The 27,243-nt window shown below is 36.4% G+C and overlaps 1 protein-coding gene across 1 annotated transcript; it reads right to left on the reverse strand.

Moving 5' to 3' along the window:
• Window positions 1–1,199: 1,199 nt before the first annotated feature.
• slc6a2 (solute carrier family 6 member 2) lies at window positions 1,200–26,464 on the reverse strand. The gene is given in 16 exon segments (XM_048184617.1): window positions 1,200–3,033; window positions 3,169–3,240; window positions 4,157–4,324; window positions 4,734–4,834; window positions 5,815–5,914; window positions 6,347–6,475; window positions 9,270–9,382; window positions 9,575–9,699; window positions 11,139–11,242; window positions 11,373–11,453; window positions 11,455–11,508; window positions 11,706–11,844; window positions 23,096–23,333; window positions 23,681–23,812; window positions 25,493–25,945; window positions 26,215–26,464. Coding segments are annotated over 15 exon segments (1,857 nt in total). The 5' UTR covers window positions 25,770–25,945; window positions 26,215–26,464; the 3' UTR covers window positions 1,200–3,009.
• Between the last annotated feature and the right edge of the window lie 779 nt (window positions 26,465–27,243).

Below are 27,243 nucleotides of genomic sequence, written 5' to 3' on the forward strand. Positions count from 1 at the left end.
GCTGCAGGTTGTGCCAGTCAGATGCAAAAATCGCATGTCAATGTGCATTGGCTCATTTAGTTACACTCAAAGAAGATTGGTCTCTCTAGCAAGATTCACAATTCGTCGGTTCACTCGACGTAACTTCTCCGTTCCCTTCTTCAGGGAACGAGGGTTACATACATAACCAAGATGTTTTTCTCTGTATATATTATGGGAACTTGCTGTTAACCAATTAACAAGTTTTTACAGTCACATTTTACTGTCTTCTACAGTTAAAATTTCAATCACTTTTACAGTGTACTTTATGAAAATCAGTGGATTACACCGGACATTTTTAAAATTTTATTAAAATGCCTTTTACTAGCGAAAAAGTATAAACTATCAATCGGATGACAGAAGACCTGTAGTTTCCGGATGTTGATAATGTAGAGACCTTAGAATTTTGCGCATCAAATGATTCATTAGGCTTTATAGGATTATTTGATTAAGCAGTAAAAGACAATATATATGCTATGTCAGTTTTGAATAATCAAGTTTGGTTCATAAAAATACTTGGTTTAGTGAATGTATTGCAAAAAACTATTTGTTTAAAACAGTTTAACAGACTGTTACATTATTCAGTGGATATTATGAGTACCATAATGGATCAGCCAATCCATCTAGCACTAACTTTTTTTGAATGTACTGAAAGAGAGGAGAATCTTCCAGGTTTTGAATTACAGTGTTGGCTTAGGGGCATTATGTGGCACATACTCGGCCTCTGTGGAGCTAAGGCTCTGTGTACATCCGGCAAAGAGACAGGTAAACAGAACACGCACAAAAAGCAGAATGCTATTGAGAGACAGAAAACAGCGCTGTCAGCCTGTGCTCAGCAAAACATAACACTGTTGTAGTCTATTATCAATATGACCAAGGGCCACAAAACAATGAGCACTGTCAAGTGTGTTTGTAGTAAAAACAAAACAACAGGAAATGCTCCATTAAGAAGACAAAACACTTTTTTATATTTGTGTACTGGAAAGGACTTTATTGTTATAATGTGCATATTTTGACTTCTTTATATATATTTGTCACACAATCAAAAGGACGAGTTTGTAGATGTACACATTATTCTGTAAGCATGACTCAGAAATGCCAGAGCTGCTCCGTTTACATTCATGTGGCTATGAAACCCCCGGTTACACGGAATAATACATTTCTGTATACTTATATCTTTACCGACATCACAAAGCATGATATAACAGTAGACACTTTGCTTAAAATGTTTTACATTCACGTTTTATAAAGAATTTGATACATACAATATTAGATATATAACAAAAGAATATATTTGTATCTCTTTATATTTCATAATCCACATATGTTGCTTGCTTCCTACCAGTGATCTGTAGTTTTTTTGTATTCAAAATTATTCTACACAAATAAATAAAACACAAACAAACAGGGAGTTGATTTTGGCACTTAAAAAGGTTTAAAAATGTTAAAACATTTCCTTCAAGCGAGAAAGCCATGGTGAACCACAAAATGTATTCGTCATCTTAAGACAAAAACAACCACATAGACAATTGATCTTGACTGGTTTGAAAACCTAAGAAACCAAACCTGTTATCGCACATGGACACACACACACAACCCATAAAAGGCTTGAAATGTTCAAAGGGACCACATGATAATGGGACTGTACCACAAAAGCTCAATTAATTGAATTGTCAGATTAAAGAGATTTTCAATAAAAACTTTTGTCAAATCAAACACAATTCGAAGTAAGCTAACCCCCTGCCAAGTGTATCCAAACACTAGTAAGCTTTACATGGTCATCTGGACTTCAAACAGTTCTTAAGTTCAAAATATAATGTGTTTGGTCTGTTGTTTTTGAATCTCTTGGAAGATGCAAAAAAGTTCTTGACATATAATATTTTTTACTCACGAATTTAGCTAATTGGTCCTAAATAAATGTTGCTCTAATTCAAGGCCATAATTATAACATGAAATATTGATCTGTTGACTAAAAACTAAAAATCACTTTCCCCTTATTTAGATTTAAATATAACAAAAGAAGAGCTCTTGAGCTTTACTTGAGGCGTATCATTGGATCTCAGTTCATTTTGAAAGCTACGAGTATAAATTCCCCTTGGCATGGAGTTAATTGAGACTCTCTCTCAATGAGATGCTTTAGTCATGAAGAATGTCCCTGCACTCTCTTCATAAGGATGAGAGGCTTAATGACAGGAAGTTTATGGCTAGATAAGGCACTGACACAGTGGTGTATGTCTGCTTTGTGAGGTGTGTCAAAAAGGGAAAAGATGTGCTTGAGATAATTCTTGGTGGACCCTTAATGTAAGCCAGCTGTTGCACAATCAAACCATTCTTGGGAAACAAGGTAAAATGTGAGAAACTCACAGCTGCATGATAACATATACTGTAGCAATGACTCAAAACGCTCCAAGCCTGTTATATGGCCTGAAAGATTTCCCGGAATATCAAGGGGGTTTCCATTTCTCACCATGTCACCTACAGTAAAACTTAAACCTAGGGTGTAAGTTATCCTGTCACACCCACTTATTCCATATGAACACACATTCAACTGCCAAACCATATAGGATAATATTTTACCAACAATGACTTATAACCATCAGAGAAACTAAAACGAGAACCAAAAAATTATTTATAAAGAGAAAAACATATGTGTTTAACATAAAAATTATGTGTTTTGAAGATTTCTGAGGTCTTTTGAGAGGTATTCGGAATAAAACATTAGGGTTTTTTAAAAAAAAGTACAGGCACAACATTTATTTTGCCCCACAATATAAAAAAAAATTCAAGTCAACCACTGAACACAAATGGAGCAGACTGGACAGTATAGTGTGTGGTTGGGGAAACGCACAAAGCCATCGCTTCATTCTGTCCTTTTCTCAGGGGACACTTTTCATACAGTAAAAGATCTTTGCAGAAACCTTTCTCTCTCACACACACCATATCTTCTCCAGCATTCAAGTAGCAGTAGGGAACTCCCATCTGACCCCTTCATCAGATGGATAACCAATGTCTGAGCTGGAAAAACAAGACATAATGGACAACAGAAAATGTAAGGACATTTGTTTTGCGAAAGTGCTACACTCTCTTAGCTAAATATTGGTAAACTGGTAATTGTAAATGGTACGTTTTGCATTATTACTCAGTTCTTACCTTGAACTGTCTGACATTACCCTCGGCCACCAAGTGATGTTCATGTTCTGGAGTAATGCAGTACGCTATCCTCTGCAATGGAAGAGAGTCAAAACATAAAGTGAACTAGCAGGCATAAACACAAAGCAATAATGAACCACAAACCTAAACAAAAACTCAATTATCTGCTTTGAAACAGAAGGCAATGTGGCATTTGATTCTTCATATGTTAGATGATCTCTGAAGCCATTTAAGGTAGAATACCGCTTGTGGAAAATATGAGTATGAAAGCACTGAGCCAGATGTCAGTAGCATGTTTGTGGCTTTGGGAAGTGACACATTTACAGATGAAAATATAACAGTTCTAGGACCACACAAAGTGATGAAGCAGATTTAAGTCAAGGACAGATTTGTGGAGGACATTGAACACAAGATGAGAATCAAATAAGAAATCTACAGGAGGCTCTGCTGGAAGTTTGTCTGTTGAGCGTTCTTACTAGTGAGAGGTGAAGGGGTGTACTAATGTAAAACCTACTATAATCTGACTTGACGTTATGTAAAATGTAATTATAATTTGTATTTTTTCAACTGAAGAACATAAGAACTAGGTATGAAAATGTGTGTGTGTGTGTGTGTGTGTGTGTATATATATATATATATATATATATATATATATATATATATATATATATATATATATAATTTCATTTACTCCCACTCAAGTTGTTCAAAACGTGTATGAATTTCTTTCTTCTGTTGAACACAGAAGAAAGAATATGGGTAACAAAACAGCTGATGGGACCCCATTGACTTTCTTGTTTTTTTTTTCCTACTATAGAAGTCAATGGCTACATCAACTGTTTGGTTACGGTATGGAAATTAATTCAGGTTTGGAAAAACTTGAGGGTGAGTAAATAATGACAGAATTTTCATTTTTGGGTGAACTATCCCTTTAAGATGTGTGTTATAGTATTAATAACTTGCTGTATGAGTGTATGTGTTTGCTAACCTCTTTGAAGCTGCCTGGCATACTGAGGAATTTGTAGATGGCATAGATGGGTACAAACAACATGGAGGACAAGGCTATGGACCAGCCCACAATATTTGACCAGTAAGGGAATGTATATTCATCATATCTCAGGTCGCCGGAAGTAACAATGCTGGCGATCACCACAAACTGCACAGAAAATAGAAGTCAGGAAGTACAGAAACAATAAGAAGTAATTCACTATTCTGTACAAAAGAATCAGATTTGTCAGCATAAGTAAATAAATCAAGTTTTTTTTTGGTTGAAACTATTCAATTGTATCAGCTGTATTTCACATCCAAATGAGGTGCCTGTTTTATCTGAACAATGAGGAAAAGTTTCCCCTTTTAGCCTGTAAGAACTGCTGTGGTACTGTAGGTTAGTTTTCATCCCAGAGTGAATATGTCATCCTTTACTCATATCAGAAAATATTCCAGACATGCTAAGAACCACAGATACCACATAAAGTACATTTTTAGGTTAACTGACGAAGCTAACAGTGGGTAGAGATAGGACATAATATCCCTAAAAGTCACATGCTTCGCTCTTTTTCACTCACCAATAAGAACACTGGACTGACAAACTTCCAGCAGAGCCTCCAGTAGATTCCTGGTTTGAAGCCCATCATGCGTTCAATGTCCTCACTAAATCTGTCCACGCCTAAGAGGCAAATACATGAAGAAATTAGCAGCATCTGGACATCATTTTAAGATACAGGAACCCAAGACCTTTCTCTGAATGGTGTCTTCTCTTCTTACAATATCAATGATGATCTGAACTCTCTGTACTGTACTCTTAGACAGAACTGTGTTCAAAAGTTATATAATGCAATTTAAAGGAGATATGAGAAGCGTTCGATGTCAGGAAGCAATGCCACGGAATGCAGTGGCGATAATCTTGAATTTTTTTAATCCTGAGGCTTTGAACTATTTGTAAATGTTTGCTCTGGGGGGAGTTACTGATCCTTATATTCATGAAGTAGCCAAGGATCTTTCCTGAGTTATTGTGAAAAGAATTTTACAGATAATGCATCTGAAAGTAAACAAACAATTTTAAAATTTCACAGAATACATAGTAGGACTATAATAAATGACCTACCATTCCTTGCACGGGTTGTCTGCAACTACAACTACGTATGCTTTGGAATAATAATAATAATAATAATAAAAGAAGATATATGTATCCACATCGATGAGATAAATGCTTGTGTTTCTCAATCCTGCTGGAAGATGCAAAAACTACACTGTTCTGGGGGCAGACTTTATATATATTTTTGTCTAAATATACTATTGCATGGTTGTCTGTGGAGAAAGATGCCCCCAGAATCCTGCACCAGCCATCGAGGTGAACTGCCAAAATCAAAAATGTGTGAAGCTGAGGACCCCTGGGAGTAAGACTGAAATACTAATACAGGAAGACTATAGCACACAACAACAGTGTGCTGTAAAACCTGTTACAGACTGCAAAGCACAATACTTTTACTAGATGCAAGAAATTATGTTATTACATAAACGAAAACATGAACAAACATACAGATTTACAGATTACATGGAAGGATCATCATGTAAATGTGAATTAGGTTGGATCAGTAGTGGAAGATGATCTATAAACATGAATGTATGTAGTTTATATCTGCTCACCATAGAACCAAGATACTCCAATGGCCTCAATCAGCACCCCAAATAGAATGGATGTCCCTGCAGCATACTTGTCCAACAAGGTCAACACATAGATCCCTCCCTGTCATGACCGAGATACAAGACAAATGCTGCTGAATAGAGAACTTCTATTGATTAATTCATCATTATATTGTTTGCATGTAATTTTGTATTGTGGATTTAGCCTGCTCATGATGTAAGTAATCATATAAAAATGTATTCACAAAAAAAAGTTCTTATTTTGAGTATAAGCCTATATATGTTGAAATGATCCACAGTGTAGCTTCAGTTGATGCAATCACATGGATGACAGCACTGAATCTAAAGACAATGAATACTGTAAATATTATGCATTAAAAACAGCACAATATTTACAATCCAAATACAATTTTGGAAATGTGATATTTATGTGACAAAAAAAAATATCAACAAGTGCATTTTCATATTGTGATACTGCCTAAACACAGGCAATTGTTGGACTTAAAATTAAATGTCAAAGACCCAACAGACTTACATTTGTGACGCACAGAAGGGCTACTAGGAATGTCCCAAATGCTGTAGCAAACGTAAATATCTTTCTATTCCTCTTGAGGATTTTGAAGTCATCTGAGAGCCCAGTGATTACTGCCTCCATGCCGCCCATCTAAACAGGACATTACATCAAATAAAAGGAATATATTTTACTCTTAAAGCTACAGTCTGTAAATTTTGCCTCTTTGTCGTCATCTCTGTTTGAAACCTGCAATTGCAGTTATTTTCGGAATTATCATCTTTACGTGGGTTGTGCATCGGCACGGCTCCTCAGCTAGGGTGAATCTAATGCTTGCTGTCAGTCAACACACCGGTGTGGATACTGTACTTCAGAATCACAGATTGGAAGTATGACCAAAGTAAGAATTTTCACTGGAAAATGTCATCTGTACAAGTAAGTAACATATCTGCCACTTTTGTTCTGACCAACTGAGAAAAAAAGCATTACAATAAATTGCGCTGCCAATGGTGATTAAATTTAACGATCGCCTAGCAAGGGTCTATGGAGGACCACAAGTGTCACAGAAATAGTAATAAAGCATATCATTAATTAATAACTAACATACAATACAAATGTGCATTAGTAAATGTGTTTACAAATTAATTAATTTAAAAATAAATAGATTAAATTGCAAAGTAATTCATAATTTTATTTTTTAATGGGCAATAAAAGCAGTAATTATAAAAAAAATATTTATAAATGGAATACTAATCCATCAATAAATGGTTCAAATTAAAAATGGATTTACTAAAACAACAAAACACTCAATAAGTATGTCATTTAAAAATACATTTATTAATTGATAATAAATAAATAAATAAATAAATAGTGGAAATTCAAATTTTATTTGAAAATGCAATTTAAAAAGAAATAATTAATAGGATTCAGAAATTGAATTACAAATATAGGTTCTAATCATGCATTAAAAAGGGCAATTCAATTAACCATTTGCATTTGCCCGCTGTTTTTCCATTAGCTATTCGATTTGCTTAACCATTTATCTTCTCTTTTTAGCCTCTCCGTTTAGCATTTCAGTGACACTTTGAGCCTTACGCACTAGGGAAACGAGTTAAATAAATAGTGGAATTTCAAATTTTATTTGAAAATGCAATTTAAAAAGAGAAATAATTAATAGGATTCAGAAATTGAATTACAAATATAGGTTCTAATCATGCATTAAAAAGGGCAATTCAATTAACCATTTGCCCGCTGTTTTTCCATTAGCTATTTGATTTGCTTAACCATTTATCTTCTCTTTTTAGCCTCTCCGTTTAGCATTTCAGTGACAGTTTGAGCCTTGCGTACTGGGGAAACCAGTTAAACGTGAGATGGGTGTAACAAGCTCTCTGATTGGCTATTACCTGGCAAGTCATGGGCAGACGTATGTCATTGATGTGGAAAGGAGAAGGTGATTGATAGAGAACCTAAAATCCTAAAATGGAAGAAACAATTTCCCACACACGGGATAACACAATAAATGCCATAATTTCTTTGGCTGACTATATCGACAGTAATGTCCCAGTTGACTATGACTATGCTCTGACAACGTTGCTTCATCTTAGGGAAAACTTGAAAGCATCCTTTTGGCATTTTGAGGACACCGTTTGATGAGGTGGAGCATATAATTCACCAAATGGGAAAAATCTCAGAGTTTCGGCCCTCTTGACATACAAAGAGACGAGGTTCAGCAACAAATCTCCCTTGGAATCTAGCGCAGGGAGATAGCAAAACGCTTTGGTGTGTCGTATCTTGTCTTGTCTATTGCTTTAGCTATGGCTAACGACTTGTAGCATCGTCATCCAATGCAGGCTGTCCTTAAAGTCCCCGACTCCCCATGAACCGGATTTGCAAAAGACTTTTCTCCAGTGTTGTGAACACTACATGTCGTTAGCCATAGCTAAAGCAATACAGCAATGTTTCTTACCTTATTTCCCAATGTGCAATCCTGCGATGGAGAGGTTTCAAAGACACACCAAAGCGTTTTGCTATCTCCCTGCGCCAGATTCCAAGGGAGATTTGTTGCTGAACCTTGTCTCTTTGTATGTCAAACTCTGAGATTTTTCCCATTTGGTGAATTATATGCTCCACCTCATCAAACGACATCCTCCAAATGCCGACAGGATGCTTCCAAGTTTTCCCTAAGATGAAGCAACGTTGTCAGAGCATAGACATAGTCAACTGGCACATTACTGTCGATATAGTCAGCCAAAGAAATTATGGCATTTATTGTGTTCTCTCATGTGTGGGAAATTGTTTCTTCCATTTTAGGTTCTCTATCAATCAATTAATTTGTAAACACATTTCTTAATGCACATTTTTATTGTACAATTAGTTATTGATTAATGATATTGTCCACCAACGTTTACCATCCAACCTGACAGAACAGGAGAGGATCTGCAAGGAGGAATGGCAGAGGATCCCCAAATCCAGGTGTGAAAAACTTGTGTGTTGCATCTTTCCCAAAAAGACTCATGGCTGTATTAGATCAAAAGGGTGCTTCTACTAAATACTGAGCAAAGGGTCTGAAAACTTAGGACCATGTGATATTTCAGTTTTTCTTTTTTAATAAATCTGCAAAAATGTCAACAATTCTGTGTATTTCTGTCAATATGGGGTGCTGTGTGTACATTAATGAGGAAAAAAATGAACTTAAATGATTTTAGCAAATGGCTGCAATATAACAAAGAGTGAAAAATTTAAGGGGGTCCGAATACTTTCCGTACCCACTGTATATTTTAGAGCCACACAATTTTAGTTTTAGTATTAATTGTTAGTGTATTTGTATGTATTTTTTGTCTATTCAATTTCATGTGAGATGGCACTGGCAAATTTTCTTTACCATAAAAAGACAATACCATCTGGCAGCATATGAACCTAGACAATAACAAGATTCATTTGTACTCACAGAGCTGTCAATTCCAAGTGTCAGAAGCATAATGAAAAAGACTATCGCAAAGAATGTAGATCCAGGTAGAGTTGAAATCGCTTCTGGGTAGATAATAAACACCAGTCCAGCTCCTGCACACAGATATAAGCAATTACAACACAGATCAATAGACAGACACTGCACTTTCACAAAAACGTTAGATTAGGGTCACACTCTGGTTAACCACAAAAGAAAGAAAAGTACACAGTGTAAAATTGAGAAACATGAAAAGGGCGAGTAATACATAAAAAAGACAGGACAGTGAAGATGTGGGAGTAACAGACCCTCAGTGGCCACATCCTTTATGTTGACACCATGTTGTTCAGCCATATACCCCAGTACTGAGAAGATGGCAAACCCTGAGAAGAAACTGGTTATGCAGTTTATTGTGCTGGTCAGAATAGCATCCCTGCAACAAAGCACAAAATGAAAGTTTACATTACACCTTAAGTCTCAAAACTGCTGAGAAGGATCTACGAGCACTTAAAACCCACAGTGAGGCGATGCCAAAGTTGTGGCTTAACCTCCTTGTGGATCCGCTCAAGTCTCTATCAAGATTCATTTAGACGGTTCCTGTGCGGAGCACAAACTATAAAGTTTCAGGTTTAGCGTTGTTTTTTAAAAGCTTGTTTCCATGTTCCCACAATGTTTGCCAGTTGCAATGGCTAGACATTACAATAGTCCAATTCATAACCAAACAAAGACCAGGTCTAAGAAGGAAGAATATAAAAATACAAATCATGTCTGATTTTGAACATTTTAAAGTGTGTGACCTATAGGGTGGAACCATTTAGTGTAGTCTGTGAAGAAGCACATAAATCTGAGCAGCCATCTGCTTGCAACATATTATCCTGTTGGCCAAATACTGAAAAGGTGAAAAATGCTGCAGAATATTAAATGCACTACCTTATTTAAATGTAAATAATGTGGACATGAATATTTTAAACTGATATTTTAATTGCTGTTCTTAATTTTATTTCAGAAACAAATATTTTGTTAACAAATATTTTGACATGACTGTAGATTTTAGGTCTTAGTAAAACATCTGTTCCCTGGAGAGCAAAAACCTGTTGGATCAGTGGGGTTCCAGCTTTAGACATCAACATATTGGGATGTGAAATCAATACTGCTGACTGCAAGTCATTAACGTGCTTTACTGACTAGGCATCAAAAGCATGTTTGAAAGCAATTTAACACAAGCTAACCTAAGTGGGCAAGATGAATAATCTGTATTTTGCCTCTTCACACTTTCAAAACACTTGAAAGGAAATCACCTCATCCATAAGCCTTTTGTGAAGAATCAAACTGTGTATCAATTTAAAGTTTAAAGGTACCTGACAAACTGATTATTAACTGAAAAACTTCTTCCATTCTTTCATCCTTACCCTGACAATTTCCACCTCTGCAATAAAAAACTTGTTAACTAGTCTTGTAATGTAATTGAGTATTATGTGATTAAATTCTCAGTGCACAACCGAATGAGTGGTGAAACATCTTGACCTCCTGAGAATCTGACTGTTATCCACAAAGCCTACAAGGTGATTGCCACCTGCTGGCCCCACCAACAACTTTTCCTAACTTTTGTCTCTGGAAACACCATGATGGAACTTCAACCCTTAAGCAAGCACAGCTTCACAGTCTCAGCGGACTACCATTGTTGAGCTGCAGTGTGGAATGGACATGGGCTAACAGATCAATAAATCAATAATGTAAGCTTTCAGGTAAGATTAATTTGCTCACATTGGAACCTGTTTTTAGTGACCGCTAAGGAAGAATCGGGTAATTCTGCAATTCTGATGAGAAGTTATTTTTAGAGAGTTTACCACTTGTATCAAAGATTTGTTGTACCTGTAGCAGTTATTGTCAAATTTATTGTAGCTAGCGAAGGCAATAAGGACTCCAAACCCAGCTCCTAGAGAATAGAAAATCTGAGTAGCTGCATCAATCCATACCTGCAGCAAACAAAAATAAGTGTCAATCTATCTAAGAGAAGTATGTTGTTGTGACTATTTTTTTAAGGTTCATGATAAATATATGGAATTATTTCATCAAATAAGTTGAGCCCTATTAGCTTGAACTTACTTGAGGGTTATTGAGCTTCTTTAGGTCAATGTGGAGATATGCCCTAATTCCATTCATTGCACCAGGGAGAGTGATGCCCTCGAATCAGCAACACCAACAACACTATGTAGGGCATAGTAGCTGTAATATACACCACCTAAACACACACAAATAAATAACTCTTTTATTTATAAAATTTTTGCCCATTGATTTGAGATCACTTTACAAAGAAAAGTGCTATATAAATTGAAAATATTATTACTAAATACAGAGAGAAATGTATTAGACTCATGATTGACAGAAAGGACAAAATCAATCATCTGTACTGCAATTATCATTTAAGAGTTTTTGCACCTTTCCAGAGGATTTGACTCCCTTCCATAGGCTGAAGTAGAGGATGAAGACGACCATAACAAGACAGATGGTGAGCTCCCAGCGAGGAAGACCCAGGTCATCGATGCCTTTACTCTCATGAATGTGCAGCACCCCCCGTCTGGAGGAGGAGAAATGGCAAGTCACATTAAAAAATGACTGTCCTAATTTGATATTTTGCGATAAAAGCATTTTATATGGCATATTTTCACACGTTAAAAAAATATATACTTTGGAATAATATAATATTCTTTCTAGAGAAATGTAGCGTTGTGCGCCTTGTTCAAAGGCTTGTCCAAAGAAGTGTCCTGGGCCACAATCCTTCTGGGACCACAAGATCCTTTTGAGTGTTTTCCTCATCAAATTATGGATGAATCATATCAATGAATCTCCAACAAATAAAACATCCATTATTATTATTATGTGCTATATTTTTAGTTGTGCATAAAAATATTCATCTTCACACAAAAACTGCTTTTGAATAAATACTGTCCAGGTCCATTGGTGTAAGGAACACCCTCTACACAGGGGTGTGGGGGGCCTCACTGAGTTACAAACCACTGAAATTCTGGGAGGATGTGGGAGTAGCTTGTCACTTGACGTCATTGCTCTTATAATACTTGGAAAAGGGAGATAAGTATCCCTCTTGAATGTATAAAATAGAAAGGGATGTTCATCATACAAGTCAATGTATGATGAAACCTTGTCCTAATATCTTAAGATCTTATAAAGAATCTACAATTACAAAGAATTTAGTCTATACCAACTCCTTCTAGGGAACTATATCTTGTTTTTATAGCACATTCTTACACCCTTTTATGTGCTTTATATGTTATGCTTACACTCACTCTTGTTTTATGGCAGTTTCCTTTAGATAGTCCTCTCTGTCCTGATGTTTATTTTATACTAACATTAACTTAATCTTCACAAAAGCTTTTATAAATTTGATGAAAAACAGGCATATTAACAAGCATATTATGAGCCTTTCAAAATAGTGAGGACCACTTCAAATGGCAGGTTTGACTATATTATATTAAAAAAACTGGCTCTCACTAGTGCAACAATGGGATCTCATAAAATATGGAGCACTGGATCCAAATGCAGTGTATGAAATTATATAACATAGAAGGAACACAGAAACGAGGAAACAAGCTCATCAAACAATACATCCATGTAAGGACAAGACTTGACAAAGAACACTGGAAATTACAAGGGCTTACAGTATATACACAAGGGCTAACTGGTAAGATATGGGTAAGAACAATCAGGGAATAACAAGGAGAAAGGAAACCAGGTAGAACTACAAACTAAAAATCCACATAACAAAAACACTCAGACATATAACCATTCAGCCAATTTCAGTCTATGTCACACACACCGTGCTGCGTCAATCGTTTCAAAGATTTTCCAGATCGTAAATTACCCATAAACCCCTTTTCCCCTCAGGTTCTATAGCTCCCCAAAAGGGATGACCTATGTTTCTAACATTTTTTATGGCTGCGTAAATAAAAAAGGGGTGAATAGTGTTTAAGACCAAAGGTTTCTCAACCATCCAATGATGAATATTATTGCTGGTTTCTAGCAAAATGTCTGGATAGACCCCATGAAAAGAGTCTCTGTAGAATGTGATCTAAATGATTCCTGTACTGCACCTCCCAGTGAAGTTCAAAGAGGAGAAACAGTACAGGCCATTGTTCTTACATTATAAACAAACCCCTATAGCACTGCCAGAACACTGCTGTAGCTTTTCCTTCTGAAAGAGGTATCTTGTAGAGGAAAAACGAAAGCTGCTCTGTTTGAATACACTTTGTTTATGAGTTCCAACTTTAGTAGCCATGATATGAATGGAAGCAGATTTGATCCATTTCTATTTTACCTTTAAAGGGACCTATAATGCCCCATTTACAAGATGTAATAAGTCTCTGGTGTCCCCAGAATGTGTCTGTTAAGTTTCAGCTCAAAATACCCCACAGATAAAGTATTATAGCTTGTCAAATTTGCCCCTATTTGGGTGTGAGCAAAAACACACCTTTTTTTGTATCCCTTTAAATGCAAATGAGCTGCTGCTCCTGGCCCCCTTTCCAGAAGAGGGCGGAGCTTTAACAGTTCGCTCTTCAGTTGCTCATCAACAACAAAGTTGGAGAATCTCACGCAGCCAAAATGACAATTGTCAGTAATGGTGTTCAGCCTTACATTGTTCAAACCGGAGTCGGACACTGATAGAGAAACTCTAGGAAGAAGTTACAACTTTTAGGGCTCATTCACACAGAACGCATCTTTGCGTCTAAAAACGGTTGTCAAAAATGGTTTTAAAAAAAGCGCAGAGCAGAAAGCGAGGGTCTCGAGATGCGCTTTTGAGACGTGATGCAATAATGGCAATAACAAACAAATAAAACAGTTGCCATGCCAACTTGCTACTGTAAACAGAAGCTCACAATGCTTGCCCCGTCTCCGAGTTCTTCTGATTGGTTCACTGTTTTGGAACTGACAGTGATGAGTGGCGCCGCGTGTAAAAGTTGAAATTCATTCAACTTAAAACGCTGCACTCATGTGAGAGGTGCTGCAAAAGAGGCGAGATGCAATAATAGTCATGCACGTCTGTCTAGCGTGTTTACATAGAAAAACAATGGAAAAGTAGCACAATGGAATAGAAAACCGCGTTCTGTGTGAACGGCCCCTTAGAATGCAACTGGATGTTTCTGAATGGTTAGTAGATAAATTGATGTAGTTGTTGTGGAGCTGATTCAATTCATCGACTAGCATGTGCTGTCATGTTAATCTCTTGTGCAAATCCATCATTGAATTGACCCTCGTTTGTGAAGCAGTCTGGCATAAAATGGCGGCATGGCAACAACACTCTACTACAACAACTCTTCCTCTTCCCTAAAGCAGCCCGACATGGCCTCAACCCCTTTGTTGCATGTTCTCGGGGCAGGGTTTATGTAAATCTTAGGGTTAGTGATGTCACTAACCTGGGAAGAAGCTCGTTGTAGTCCCTATCAGCCAATTGTTGTAGTCCTTAAACAGCAAATTCTTTAAAAGAAAATATCTCCTTTTGCATTGAACTTTGTGCATTGTAACTTTGCAGTCATTGTTTATGCTCTAACAGCAACATTACACACTAACTAAAGTTTAAAAAGTTAAATCATAATCAACCACCCCTTTAACACTCTGGAGTCTGAGGTATCGCCAGCGATACCGCCTCGGTTTTTTTCTTACCAGTGTGAAAGAGACTCAAAATACTCTGTCAATGTTGCACATACAATTAAGAGTTATACACATTTTAATCTGTGGAATATCTCGAAAACAAATATTCTCTGTTTATGTAATCTGTATGAAAAAAGAGCCACGTCAGAAGTCCGTGATTCAGCTCATTATCTGCTAATGCGGCCACGCCCACGGAGGGAGCACTGTTCAGACGCAAATTCAGAGGCAATACATGCATACATCGTAGCAATCGTGTATTTATTGTCTTCAAAAGTGTTTTGCATAGGCTGCAAGTATGAATTGAAAACACAGTATCCAGCGCTCACAGTGATGACAATAAATATTGAATAAATATTACTCCTCTGTATAGAAAATTGACATAAACATATTAGAATCCATCAATTTCTCCAAATGTGCATACTTTTAAGCTAAAAGCCTATATGAAATGCCACAGAGGTAACATAATTGTTCAGACACTTTGCATCACAGAAATACATCATATTTTAAAGAATATAATAGAATACCATTATTTTATATTGTAATAATTTTTCTGTATGTTTGATATACACCATGATGAGCTTGAGACATGATCACAGGTTTTTTTTTTCACAGCCTACCTGACTGAAACGTCTCATTATTTATGCAGGTCATTACAACTCATTATGCGATTATTTTATCTTCTCGGGTGTGAATGACCCATTATTCATGATGATTCACGCCTCCACGCATACTGTGTTTCTTGACAAAAAGTGTCTTACAAAATTTAAATCTCTCTATTGTTTTATATAAACAAGTAGGTAGGATAATTTTTACCTAATTTTGAAGCAAAAACTCTAGTCTACAACCTCCAATACCCAGAAGTCTTGTGAACACATATATAATATTATTTTTTTGGTCTTATTTCACTGACTTAAGTTTTTTGTTTTTTCAATAACGACGCATAAACGGTATTCCTTCATAAATACAAACATGTACATACATGTTCCTCACATATTATGGTAGCCTAGTTTGTGATGAATACAGTGTAATGACACTTTTTCCATTAATATGTTTATGAACAACTGAAAAAAGCACAAATGTCAGGGCATGTCAAAACTTCTCCAGGCCCCAAATCAGCCTCAGACTCCAGAGGGTTAAAACAAGATTGAAGACCCAGAATATTAGCCTTAGGACAGCTGTCAAGTGACAACGTGTCATCCCCAAATGATTCCCTTTTCAAATTCTTCCCCATCTGTTCAGCTCAACTGATTAATCTCCTGCATGTGTGATGTTTCTGCATAGTATGTCACATCTTAATGTTATGATGTAGACAGTAAATCAGTATCAGTGAAGGATTCAGTAAAGGTTTGGTGTTGCGATATTCTAAACAAAGGCACTTGTCTTTAGGAGTTACACTTTAAACTTTAAAGCTGGAAAAAGCTTGAAAATTGCTCAACTTCTCATCAAACAAGTAATTTGGTCATGCACTGGGAAAAAGGGAATAAATGTGAGTGTGAGGTCTACAGAAACATTGATGTTGAAGACATCAAGGCTGAGTTAATGAACAAAAAGGAAAGCCAGACAAACCCTCAAGGTTCAAGACACAGGAGACGGTCCAATCCCTGTCCACTCATTGAGAGTATTTGAAGTCTCCAATTTGCGTCATCATTGCCAATGACATCAAACTTGGACTTGTCGACCCGCCTGTCCTGCTACGGCTTGACCTTCAATCCACTCTCTGTGACATTTCATTTGACCCCTGGCTCTTTAACATTAGATCAGTCTGTCATGACAATAAATACTTTCACTCACATTTTACGCTATTTTATGTAAAATGTTACGCAACAAATGCAGAAAACTTGACTAGTGCAGTAGACTACAGGTATAACAAAATGTTGCATGTGACCTTAGTCTTAATGAACTTTTCAACATGCACAAACAAAAATAAATAAATAAATAACAATATGACATTAATAAGGCTGAAACATCATGGTCACCTTTTGTTCATTCTTTGACTTTAGTCTTTCACATGCACTTTTATGCTGCCTTTTAAAGGATCCCATGACTTGTTATTTATAGCAAATGACAAATGACAATGACAGATCATTGTGTTACACAATGACAAAAGCAACTGTGATAATTTATAGTCTAAGAACATGCAAACAGCAAAACCATCCTGGATAATCTTCCTAAATTCAAAAACACACTACTCTTTTCATTCTGTGGCAGCAGATCTGGAGCTTCAACTCAATCTGTGTGACAGTGGTTTGGTCAGGACAGATGTGAGCACAGCCTCCTCTAATTGAATAATTACATTAGATTGGTGAGGATCTTGGCAAGCGTTCCCTCTAGAGCTCTTCATTCATCTGATGTCCTGTCCTTGCCAAGCTAAATCCAAACACCTATGATTTCAACATATCCTCAGCTATGTACCCTAAGCCAGAAAACGGCTACAGAAGAGAACTCTGATGGCATGTGAAGTCTCATCACAGCTTGCTTAACTCTGGAGCAAATTATATTTGTTTTCATAACAAGCAACAGAATGTCCTAAGATGTGTTTGTGAAACCGCACATTCGTTGTGGTTATGGACCCCTCAGTCTGGCACGAGTTCAGTGCTATTTATATATATTTCATATTTTCTTCCTTTATACATTTGTAATTGATTGAAAACAAGCATTGCAAATAGTGATACTTATAACCTTCATCACATTAATAAGTGTACTTACTGAAAACAACCCTATGGTATTTGTTTAAACTTCATGATAAAAAAAACAAAATCAAACAACCACATTATAATGAACCTACATTCTAATAGTTCATTATTATGTGTTTGCTTATTATTTTATTTATTTATATTGATTCTTATTTAAAGGCACAATAAGCGTTTTAAAAATCTCTGTCTTGGCTGCATTTTGCAAATGATTGTATTTTTTTCCTCGAAATCCACTATTTCTGTCCTCATGACATCAGTCGGGTGTTAAATCTGAGACTGTGTATGATGTAACAAGATTTCAGTAATGATGGAATAATTAGATTTTGGACACCCGCTGTGTAAAACAATACAATGGAGCAGTAACGGTTCATTATTCTCAACAAACAGTGATTGACTCGAACATGTCAAGATCAGCAGAGACAGCATAGTGAAAGGATATGTGGGTGGCGCAGAAGATGATGAAATTGGCTTTGTTGAGCTTGTCATTTTTTGCTTTTGTCTGGTTGTCGGTTGTTTAGAAAGATGTGTAGCATGAGGGTTTGTGTAAGTCCAATGAATTTGACTGGGGTGTCCGGATTGATAGCTACTGGTTCAACAGCTGTTTCTGTGATTGGTTTGTAGCTCTCCCCATCATTTTAGCTATTCTGAGCAACACACTGCTTAATCTCAATATTCAGTGTTTGGCACACCTGCTGAGCACGTGAGTCTGCTGTATGCGTGACAGTAATGTACTGTGTGCTGTCCCATGATGGTAGGATTACTGGTGGCCGAAAACTATTATATTGGAGCGCCATGAGGGGGGAAGAGTGGAGGAAATGACAGCTTTCCACATCCCCTCACATACAGAAGACAGCTGGGGAAATGACACTTCAAAGCACTGCTGTGTGGGAAACCAGTCCAAAAGCAGGCAAGAGCACAGGAGAGGGAGAAAGTGAGAGAAACAGCTAAACAGACTGTGAGAACAAGACAAGCAGTAAGTACAAGAAGTGGTAGATCACCGGGAAAGACAAGAAAAGGGAAGAAGCAAGTTGAGGGTTGGAAGAATTACAATATATAATATGATATTATATTGATATTACAAGATATATTGATGAACATTCACACTATGAAGCAGTGACATCTCAGGGAAAATCAAATTTGTTATCCTTATCCAGGATACTAACTGAAAAACATTAGAAAATAGCAAAACATTTTAAGCTTACTTAAAAAAAAAAAAAAATGTAATCATTTAAAATTAATAAATGTATGATTTAGCAACAGTTTGTGAATATATGTGTCTGTATTTGGGGCTATATTTCTGTGTATTACACTTTTTTAAAGGTAATTCTCACACTTAACTTCTCACACATAAGACTTGAGCAATAAATTGAAGGAATGAATACACAGGAACCCTCACTAGAATCTGATGACATGTGTCTCTATGATTTTGTGGAAGTGATGTAGATTCTTCATTGTTCCACGCATTCTTCTGGTTTCCCCTAACACAAGGAGCCAGATTTTCCCTTAGACACAGAAAAGGACGGCTTTTCTTTGAAGTGCAAGTGCCTGCCTTTCAGTCTACATCAAAACTTTTACATAGCCCTGTATACATTATAGATTGGAGACTGGAGTTTCAGAGTTTTGAGTGCCGCATAAAAGTTTCAGCGATGATGACCTAATTTTGAGCACTTGTAAGCTAAAGTTTTTGCATCCGATCAGATAATCATTGTGCCTGTGTTCTACTCATGAGCAGCAACAGGCTACAATATACCTGGATGATTTAAAGGGTTAGTTCACCCAAAAATGAAATTTCTGTCATTTATTACTTACCCTCATGCCGTTTCACACCCGTAAGACCTTCGTTAATCTTCGGAACACAAATTAAGATATTTTTGTTGAAATCCGATGGCTCCGTGAGGCCTGCATAGCCAGCAATGACATTTCCTCTCTCAAGATCTATTAATGTACTAAAAACATGTTTAAATCGGTTCATGTGAGTACAGTGGTTCAATATTAATATTATAAAGACATGAGAATATTTTTGGTGCACCAAAAAAAAAACAAAATAACGACTTATATAGTGATGGCCGATTTCAAAACACACCTTCAGGAAGCTTCGGAGCATAATGAATCAGCGTGTCGAATCAGCTGTTCGGAGCGCCAAAGTCATGTGATTTCAGCAGTTTGGTGGTTTGATCCGAATCATGATCGACACGCTGATTCATTATGCTCCGAAGCTTCCTAAAGCAGTGTTTTGAAATCGGCCATCACTAAATAAGTCATTTTGGGTTTTTTTGGCGCACCAAAAATATTCTCGTCGCTTTATAATATTAATATTGAACCACTGTACTCAAATGAACTGATTTAAATATGTTTTAGTACATTAATGGATCTTGAGAGAGGAAATGTCATTGCTGGCTATAGAGGTCTCACTGAGTCATCGGATTTCAACAAAAATATCTTAATTTGTGTTCCGAAGGTCTTACGGGTGTGGAACGGCATGAGGGTGAGTAATAAATGACAGAATTTTCATTTACGAGTGAACTAACCCTTTAAAGTAATAGTTCACCCAAAAATGAAAATTCTGTCATCATTTACTCACCCTCGTATAATTCCAAATCTATATGACTTTCTTTCTTCTGTGGAATGACAAAAGAAGATATTATTAAGAATGTTGGTAACCAAACAGTTTTGGTGACCATTGACTTCCATTGTTTGGACAAAAATCTATCAAAATATTTTATGTTACAGTATGTTCCACAAAAGAAAGAAAGTCACACATGTTTCCAATGAGGGTGAGTAAATGATGACAATTTTCATTTTATAGTTGAAGTTTCCCTTTAATAATGAAAGATCTTATGATTGTTCAGTTCCCATTTTTTTCTCAAAGGCCTTCTAAGTTGAAATAACTCTAAAATGTGGCAATACTAATAAATATATGCAGACTGAAAACATTTACTTTTGAATTCCTCTGTGATTACTAAAGCCAACAAACTTGTCCAAATGGCTGCCCCTGATACATCTCTCTGAGAAAACCAAAAAAGAAAAATGGGTTTTAGCTTCATAGTTCTAGAAGAAATTATACCACTTATTGCTTTTAAATTTTCCTTCAGTAAGGATAACAATCCTCATCCACAAAATTATGATAACTGCTAGAATTGCTGGAAATCAACCTGTCTTCCAATACTAAACTAGCAATGATACACCTCTCCGGTTTAGTCTCTTTCATATGGCTTCACATTCAACTAGCAGCAGGGCTGGATTTATGCATAGGCATTCTAGGCACATGCCTATACTCGCACGTCCGGTGCGATTACAATGAGGAGATTACAATTTTTTATTATTATGTCACTCTAATGCTAACATTCTATAAGACAATTAAACTAAATGAACAAAATTTAAAATGTCAGGCAGAAACCTCGTATCTCCATTTTTTCTCAGAAATCATTACTATTGGTCAGCCTTTACATCTGTCGGTGGGTTTTGCAAATATTTAAGCAATGAAAAGTATTAAAAAGAGCTTCAGACTAAACCTCGTATCTCCATTGGATCCTAAAACTGTCAGTCAAACATCATAACTCCACCCTGCCTCTACTGTGAACAAAGTGCCGCACAAACTTTGGACCGTTTGCTTGTTTGCAATGCAAGGGTAAATAAAGAACTGATTCTTTAAATAAGAACATTGATTTCTTTACTCACAAAACTATGGAAGCTTGTTTCCACCACTAAATAAAAATAAAATAAAAAAGGTAATTGCGACTTTTTATCTCACAATTCTGACTTTTTTCACTCAGAATTGAGATATAAACTCACAATTGTGAGTTATAAAGTCAGAATTGCATGATATAAACTCAAGGTTGCGTCTTACAAACTTTTTTTCTCAGAACTATGAGTTTATATCTCGCAATTTTCACTTTATAACATGCAATTGCAAGTTATACAGTCAGAATTCTGAGATATAAACTCGCAATTCTGAGAAAAAACATAAGTCTTTTTTCCCTCACAACTGGACTTTATAACACACAATCAAAAGTTTATATCATGTAATTCTGACTTTATATCTCGCAGTTGTAAGAAAAAAAGTCAGAATTGTGAGATAACGTGTCGCAGTTATCTTTTTTATTTTTTATTTCATGGTGGAAACAAGCTTCCTTACGAAACACTATATATTAAGGCTATTGTTTTATGTATTTGAGGAGCGGAGAAGAGTGTCTTAGTCTAGAATTTGACTTCGAGTCTTAACCAATACTGTCTTAAATAGCCTGTGCAAATGACAAATGAACAAAAAAAACTGAGCTCTGACATATAGGCTACAATATATAGTGTTACGAAACACTATATATTAAGACTATTGTTTTATGTATTTGAGGAGCGGAGAAGAGTGTCTTAGTCTAGAATTTGACTGAGTCTTAACCAATACTGTCTTAAATAGCCTGTGCAAATGACAAATGAACAAAAAAAACTGAGCTCTGACATATAGGCTACAATAAACTTCATTATTACATTGATGAAAACGTAATGCGACGCACTTACTGCCTCAGGTGTGCCCATTCTAATGATGGACAAAACATGTATGTCCGACATTCACTGGTCAAAAAACTTTTAACTCAGTTTGAGCTCGATTATGGTAGGATGTTAATAATATAATAACGCATACAAGTGTTTGGCTATATATAAAGCCACAATATCAACTTTGAATACAGTGGCCCAAAAATTTATTTTGCCTTTGTATGTCACAATGCGAGGTACCTTGACTAGCAGTAATGATTAACTACAGCCCAAAACCCATCAACACAGCCTGACAGAAACACAGGCACAGCCAGGTTTGAAATGTGTTTTTCATCTTTTCCTGTCTGATCCAAAAGAAATCATCCATATCAGTAAGAATGTTTTCATGATCTCACACAGACACACACACACAGTTACGCAGCCAATACTGTGCAGATGCGCCATGATTGTGCCAGCCCTGCAAAACATTACATACTCAATGGAATGAAAGAAAGGATAGAAAACAAATCCCAAACAGCGATAGGTGAGTGATAGCTCCATTACATGCTATATCAGCAAGACTCCATAGGAAGCGGCAAGCAACTGGTACATGACAATTTGGATCAATGTCGAAAAACATCACAGATGTTATGAAGAATCAGGAAACACCTGACTAGTGAAACAGCTATATCACTCATAACTGATTATTTTGTTAGTGGAGATGTTTCATGTTCTTGTTTTAATGCGTTTAGAACATCTACTCACAAAATAAAATAAAAGAGTTTGTTTCAAGCAAATCTCAAGCTGACTGCTGTGGATTAAATAGTAAGCCTATCAACTGTCTGCCTGAATTCTTTTAACTGACATTGACATTGCTTCCCACCTTAAACTTTGTTTGATTTCATACTACTGTAAGTAAAGTCGTGCAATAATACACAAAAACTCAGTTACAACTGCAAAGCCACGGAGCAAAAGACATTGGTAAAAAGAATTTTTTAGACTCACTCGTAGAACTCTGCAGCCGGTGTGTTCTTGTACTTGGCATAGGAGGTTCCATTACCCAAGAAGGTGCCATTGATGAGCTTTGGATCTGTGCAGTTGGGGCTGTTCCACAGGTTATTACATCTGAGCCAGGGCAGCTCACTTGTCAATGAAGCATATAAGTAATACAGAGACCAGGCTATGATGACGTTGTAGTAAAAGCCCACATACAATGCTATGACGATCACAGTGTAGCCCACGCCTGAGGAGGAAAAACAAATATTTTGTTTTGCTTTATCTGTTTCAGGCCTCTGTTTGCTTTAATATATGAAGTTAAAAATGTGTGCATTGACTTCAAAGTCACATCAGAGCCACTTTATAAATGTATAGTTCACTGCCCCAATAAACAGAGTTGTCAGCTTTTGATGGATCGAGTTAATGCGGTTTGTGCTCGCCAGGTCAGTGTGAAAATGAAACATCCAAAAGGCTATTGTAGAACATTTGTTTTGCTGTTCATTGGGTAGTGAACTAGTTATACGTGTTGCAATTCACAGTGTTTTGAGAACATGGAACATTTCATCTCAAAATCTTTTATGATTACAAATTTACCTTTAAATACAGGGCAGATCTTCCAAACAGTAGCTGCTCCCTCTCTGTTGTACTGGCCCAGGGCGAGTTCCATGTAAAACAGAGGCATCCCAGCAATAAACAGGAACAGAATGTATGGGATCAAAAAGGCACCTGGGGGGACACATTATAGAATTTTACATTAGATTGCTGACAGAATTCTACAGATGGCCAAAGAATAAATGACAGCTGAACATTTCGTCACCTTGGAATTATAAGGTTCTATCTGACATTTTTGTCAAAATTTCACATTCACATATTCTTGTTCTGTGACGACTTATTTACATTATGTGATGTTTTTTTTTTTTTAAGTTGTGTAAAAAGTTGAATGGAATGCAAACATTTTGAAGCTCAATATCTGCTCAGATAGAACCATGTAAATCCAAAGTGGCGATTTGTCATTGTAGCTGCAAATGTAGCGAATGGTCCGTCCACAGTGGAGTTAGAGCCAGTTTGATATAACCATAGTTTTTAACTCTGACTTTGCCTTATAATATATTCAGATGTGAAAGATTACTCATGGTGTAGCCATTTCTTTAGAGGTGAATGATATCATGTCACATGCTATCTTTCCATTAAACTGTCTGACCCCTGACCCATGATGTTTTCAAAATCAGAAATGTTAGAAATCTACTCTGCTCTATTTGTATTTGCTGAAGCCGGTTTCAATATTATAGTTTTAATATTGTAATTGGTGCTTTGTTTATCATGCAAAAGGAAACATTTTGTCCTCTGCATAACATTTATGCAGAAAAAAAAAAAAAAGTTTATTTTACTAAAAGGCCAGTGATTGTCATAAAGCATTTAAATACACTTTTGCAAAAAAAAAAAAAAAAAAAAAAAAAAAAATGAATATTTCATTCATAAACACATTTCTGTCTCAAACCTGACCTACATGCCTAAAGAGTGAGAAAACATGTTTAGTTACTCATAAATTATAAAAGATAACAAAAATGTTAAACAATAGCCCACTAGTAGTTAATGAGTTCGCTGACACTGACATTAGTTCTAGCACAAAGTGCTGGCAGGTTGTTCAGAGAAACAACTGGTTCATAATTCTTGAATGATTTGAGTCATAATCATTGGAAAAAAGTGGGATTATAAAATGAGCTCTTTTCAAGTATCATTGGTCAAAACCTCTTGAGCCTAGTAAGTTTTTTTAACGTCTAAACAACAAAAACTAAAAAAAAACGCTTCTTTATGTGTGTTTCACTTTTTTTTTTTTTTTAAAAAAGGTTACATTCCCAGAACTTCATCGTAAAAATTCAGAGTTGATGTAAGTGTTATAGGATGGCATCTTGGTGACTGCATATGTTAGTTACGCGTGTCATTAAATTATATTGTGTTGATATGCCAACCTAACATTTATAGTTTAAAAGTATACATATTGCTTTGTTAAATAAAAATACAATAAAAAATATTCATGAGTAAATCATAGGCCTACTTTTCATTTTTGAAAAAGTTAAATCTTTAAAAAGAAAAATGTTTAATCTTTTAAAATATATATTTTTTCATGTGTTCTCATTTATTTTAAGATCCTCTTACTAATCAGAACAGCAATAAATTAATTTAACTTAAAAGTATTTCTGAAACAGGATGTGTTTTAAAAATTGTTTGAGACACGGTGCGTCTGTTAGCCTATAGTTTATGCAATTCAAATAAATTCCAAAGGCAATAACAAGTTTGTAAGCTGCTCCACCAAATAAGTATATATTACGTAAAACTCATATCGTTCATTAGAATTAGCCAGTAATGTAAAAGCAAAGGATGACCCTCAAAATAAATAAACCTTACCTCCTCCATTTTTGTAACACAGGTAGGGGAACCTCCAGACATTGGCCAGGTCCACAGCAAAGCCTATGACAGAGAGTAGAAAGTCCAGTTTCTTTCCCCATGTCTCCCTGTCCACTTCCTCAGCGCAGCTCGGAGAGGCCACGACAGAGGAGTTCGTGTACTGGACCCCATTCTGCTCCTTCACCAGGATCAGCTCCACTTCCTTTTTCTCTACGTTAAACTGTTTCAACGGGGCCACCGAGGACAGTTTGTGCTCGGGCAGGACTTGGATGTTCATCTTTGCGCCCAGGCGCTCTCGTGGCCCCGAGGATGTGGAGCAAGTGAGGAGCGTGCCGCTCGCACTGACGATGATGATGCTGCTGATGATGATGCTGAGGATGATGAGGATGATGATGATGAATAGGAAACGCTACAGCAGTTGGCTCTCCCGGTGAGGAAGAGATTGTTCATCAGCTGAAAGAGAGGAGAAATTAAAGTTTACTATAACAGTGAGACATGAAAGCATCCCATGCACCATCAACATGTTAAACAACCGAGCGCGCAAAACGATTTACAATCAATGAATGTGCGAAAGCGTTTTGTCGCTGGTAACGAAGAAAAGAAACTTTAGTGACAATCAGTCGACATTTCCTGTTGGACGCACCACATTTCACATAATAACTGTATATATCTGCATAAAGTGTCGCTTTTGGAGTCTGGAAAATTTAAAGATGACTCTGTACTTGTCAACATGAGGGGGTCCCTCCATGATCCGTCCCTCCTGCTTGATCCAGAAAATGAGAGACTGCTGCTTCTCATGGAAGTTTTACTCTCCCCTCCCTTCCAGCTTGGAGGCTATAAATTGTGATCATTTAAACCAAAATCCAGTTTCTCCACACGTGATATTTTCTATATGTTCAGCATCATCGTCGCTTGTTAATATTTTGAAGCTTCCCCTCCGCCCCCGAATGCCACACTCATCCACAAACATGCGGTGCGCCACCGCTGGACTTAAAAAAAAAAAAAAATTAAGCACCTTCGAGATTTTTTTTTTTTTTTTTAACATTTAGATCTACTACGAGTTTTTAAACATACACATTTTTTGTGTGATAGCCTTTTATAATAAAATAGCCGGTAACACGTACGATATGATCTCATTCGTTAACGTATTAGGCTAACTAACATGAACAATGAGCAATACATTTGTTACAGTATTCATTAATCTTTGTTAATGTCATATAATAAAATGTTCATGTTCATGCTAGTTCACAGTGCATTAACTAATGTTAACAAATACAACCTTTGATTTTAATAATGTATGAGTAGTCTAACTACTAAATTTGAACATTAACTAAGATTAAAGTGTTAGTTCACCAAAAAATCAAAATAATGTCATTTATTACGCACCCTCATGTCATTCTACACCTGTAAGACCTTTGTTCATCTTCGGAACACAAATGAAGATATTGTTGATGAAATCTAATGGCTCAGTGCGGTCTGCATTCACAGCAATGACACTTCCTCTCTCAAGATCCATAAAGGTACTAAAAACCAGGCACGCCGTCGGCACGGGGGACAGGGGGGTCAGGACCCCCGCAGTTTTGAATTTTTCTGCTTTAATCAGTCACAATATATCATCTTTTAGCTTAGGATATTTTCTTTCAAATGAGACCATTTTCACGTTTCTGTGAGCATTTGTTCGTAAATAATCAACTGTTTTGTCGCAGATGTGAACAGGAAATGCGCTCTCGAACGGAGAAACACGCGATCTC

The sequence above is a fragment of the Megalobrama amblycephala genome, linkage group LG3 (assembly GCF_018812025.1).
Source record: "Megalobrama amblycephala isolate DHTTF-2021 linkage group LG3, ASM1881202v1, whole genome shotgun sequence".
NCBI classification, from domain to species: Eukaryota; Metazoa; Chordata; class Actinopteri; order Cypriniformes; family Xenocyprididae; genus Megalobrama; species Megalobrama amblycephala.